At 29.4% G+C, this 3,246-nt stretch overlaps 1 protein-coding gene across 1 annotated transcript; it reads right to left on the bottom strand.

The window, feature by feature from the left end:
* Positions 1-460: 460 nt before the first annotated feature.
* On the bottom strand, positions 461-2,973 carry LOC25482421 (bidirectional sugar transporter SWEET1). Its single transcript, XM_013610973.3, has 6 exons — positions 2,651-2,973; positions 2,521-2,557; positions 2,311-2,406; positions 1,727-2,006; positions 975-1,094; positions 461-801 (listed from the first exon to the last, which is right to left on the bottom strand). The coding sequence occupies exons 1-6, from the start codon at positions 2,682-2,684 to the stop codon at positions 634-636; spliced, it is 735 nt and encodes a 244-aa protein (XP_013466427.1). The 5' UTR covers positions 2,685-2,973; the 3' UTR covers positions 461-633.
* Positions 2,974-3,246: the final 273 nt, after the last annotated feature.

The raw sequence follows: 3,246 nt of genomic DNA, 5'->3' as shown, positions 1-3,246 counted from the left end.
AAACTATACTCCACTTTATGGTATATGTGCATAAATATATATAGTTATTCTTATTAGATGTTAGTATTTACACAGTCACATAATATATCCATTAAACTGAAACTTATATGGGTCATTTGATGAATTTTATTTGTATACACAATCATTGCGGATATATTTTACACCGTCAATCAATTGCAATTGTCTAATCGTTAAAAACATTGCATATAAATAGAAACTTCAAGTATGACTGTGTGAGACTTGGTATTTTTCGATACAAGTTGGTCAAATGATTTTGCATGTCACTTGTGCTTTTCACACATGTGTTTTTCTAAAGCAATTTTTTAGGAAAAAACTATAGAAATCTTACATTAATGCGACACTACTACCATCAAATACTTTTCTCTAAAAAATTTAAAGGGTGACCTCACTTTCAACGTGAAATTATGTAGACTCTTCTAATCTACACCATATAGATAAATTTCAGACAAAGCATGCATATATATCACAACTCTAGAATTGCAATTTCCATAACAAAGAAGTAAGATTACAACAAAGATAGAATAGTGCTACTTATAAATTGGTGCCAAATAGTGACAAACATAACCGAGGTTTATGTTGTATGTGTAAACAAGTTTTAAACTAACACGTGTCCTAAGTCGTGTCCCCTTTGAGTTCTCCTTCTCCCATTGGTTTTGCAGTGCCCATTTCCATTGCTTCTTCTTTTGTTGTTGGTGTTTTTGCATTCCCTTTATTGCCTCGGTATATGAAATACAATATTAGTTGCAATGTCCCTAAAAATGACCCCACTCCATTTGGTACCTACAAATCACAAAATTGCCCCATCATTTTGTCACTTTCATTGCCAAATACAATGCAAATGGTATTAAACTATTAATCAGTCACATGTCATTTCATTATTCCTAGTACATAATTTAAATTTCATATTCTTATTATACAAATAATAATAATTGAAGTGATTATTGAGTACTTACAAAAATAAATGGGTCACGTCCTAATAGGCCAAAGATGAACCATGAGGTACCACATAGAAAGACAAATAGTGAAAGGAAGAATGGCATGAACTCCACACTCTTTGTTTTGATCACTAGTCTCTGCACACATAAATATTAAGAAAATAAATTGGACATCAACAACTATTTCATGATGAAAAATGAATAAGGACACATTCCTAAATGAATTTTGTGTAGGGTTTATAGTATTTTAAAAGTGAATGATCATGTGGAATTCTTACAATAATGAAAACAATGATTAACAAAAGGAGAAGTAAATCACCAAAACAGAAAAAGAACAACAGAAAATGCTTGTAGATCTGGATTTTATAGGTCAAAAAAGGAAACAGATTTTATGCATTAGGCATTATACTTTATTTAGTTAAACACTTGATTTTACATGTCTCATTCAAAGATGACTCTTATAGGACTTTGTAAAGCAGTTAAAAATATCAACATAAATAAGTTGGTACTTCTACCGTTTCGATGATTAGTTTCATAACGAATCTAAAAAAACTCGAGTCTTAAAAATACATTGAGATGATTAATTTTATAGCGGATCCAAAAAACCTATGGCTTAGAAATACAGTTAGATGCTAACTAGAGATCAAATATCCTAATTAAGGTGGTTAATTAAGATAGGGATAAGGTACATGATTTAAATTCCAAGGACAAGATAAGGATAAGGTAACAAACACACAATAATTAAGATATAAAGTATAAACAAAACTTACCATAATTGAGAGTGGTGAACCATACATGATGATTGAAAATATTGCAGCAGCAAAACCACAAAACACTTTCCTTGAATTACCATGCAAAGCAAACAGAGAAATGAAAACAACAGCTGCAAACACTGTTATTACAAAGGCAAATAAGCCACTTATTTTCAGCTTCTCCTTCTTAGGTGCAAACACTATGAAAATGAAAACATATATGATTTCAATAACTGCTCCTGTTCCATTTATGATTGTTACAAGTATGTTGTCTGGTGACACAAATGGTAAACCATACCTGAAAATTGTTACATATACACAAATCAGAACATGATCTATAAGTTACAATACTAGAAATTAAATTAACATTTTCATTTTCATTTAAAGAATTTGGTTCTAAGCCAAAATTTGGCATTTAAAGAAAAATCAACTAGTACTATTTTAGTTCTAGAAATTGCACTATATGGTCACATAGAAAGAATTTTCTTAATCAAAGTCTCATTTATCTTAATATATGAAGTTTATATGAAAATGATGCAAAACAAAGGTAAATAACAGAAGTAACAAACATAACCGCCACAAGAACAAGAAAAGAAAGTTACCAAGCAGAAAGAAGACAGTTGAGAAGTGTCATAGGGTAAGGAACACCAGAGAATTTTTCAGTTGATTTGTTGACAATGATCCTCTTGAACGTGATTCTACAAAAAAGATTAAATTTTTATACACCATAAAGAACAAGAAATGAAAAAGATTAAAAGGGTCATTGCAAAAATACTCAAAAAGTGGAAAAATTTAAAGAAATGAATCTATACATTGGAGCCAAGAAGAGAAAAAGGCCAAAAGCATTTCCTGCATCACAAGAAAGAAAATGAGAAACAGAGAAAACAGAATTCCAAAAAAAAAAAAAAAAAACCAAGAATATAAAAAAGATTATGAACGTACCAAATACTCCAAATATAAAATGTGCAATATCCATGATGTTGATGATGAAGCTTTGAAGATATTAGAGAAAATATCTTTGAGAGAGATGAAGGAAAATTAAGAATGGTGAATTGGTTTTTTCTTTGTGAATGAATGGTAACTAACAGTAATGAGTGGTTAGGTGCAGTTGTAGAAGCAAGTATTTATAGGAAAAAATGAAATGAAGGAATTGAAATGTAACTAACAAGTTGTGGAAGTTTCTTTAAAACCAAAGCTGTGGAAAGTAAAATCGAGAAGAGTTTTTGAGAACCGTTTTTATTATTTTTTTGAAGGAAGAATCCTTTTTGATTTGATTCAAATAAAATGTGTCTAGAGGGGCTTCATTACCCACTTAACATTTTTGTAAATAAAAATATTTATATTAAAAACTAAAAGAAAGAAAGAAAAAAAAAGGAATGTTTTTATGAGTCAACCGTGGTAGTCAATGTTGCAAAAAATAATCATGGTAGTCAACCGTATTGTTGTATTAAATTTGATTTTTATTATCTTTTTTATAGAATAAAATCTGAATAATATATTAAATTTGATATTTTTAATTTATAAAAAAACCATGGTAG

This window comes from Medicago truncatula, chromosome 1 (genome assembly GCF_003473485.1).
Source record: "Medicago truncatula cultivar Jemalong A17 chromosome 1, MtrunA17r5.0-ANR, whole genome shotgun sequence".
Lineage (NCBI taxonomy): Eukaryota > Viridiplantae > Streptophyta > Magnoliopsida > Fabales > Fabaceae > Medicago > Medicago truncatula.
Note: the sequence above shows the minus strand (reverse complement) of the source record. Positions and strands in the feature narration are given on the sequence as shown.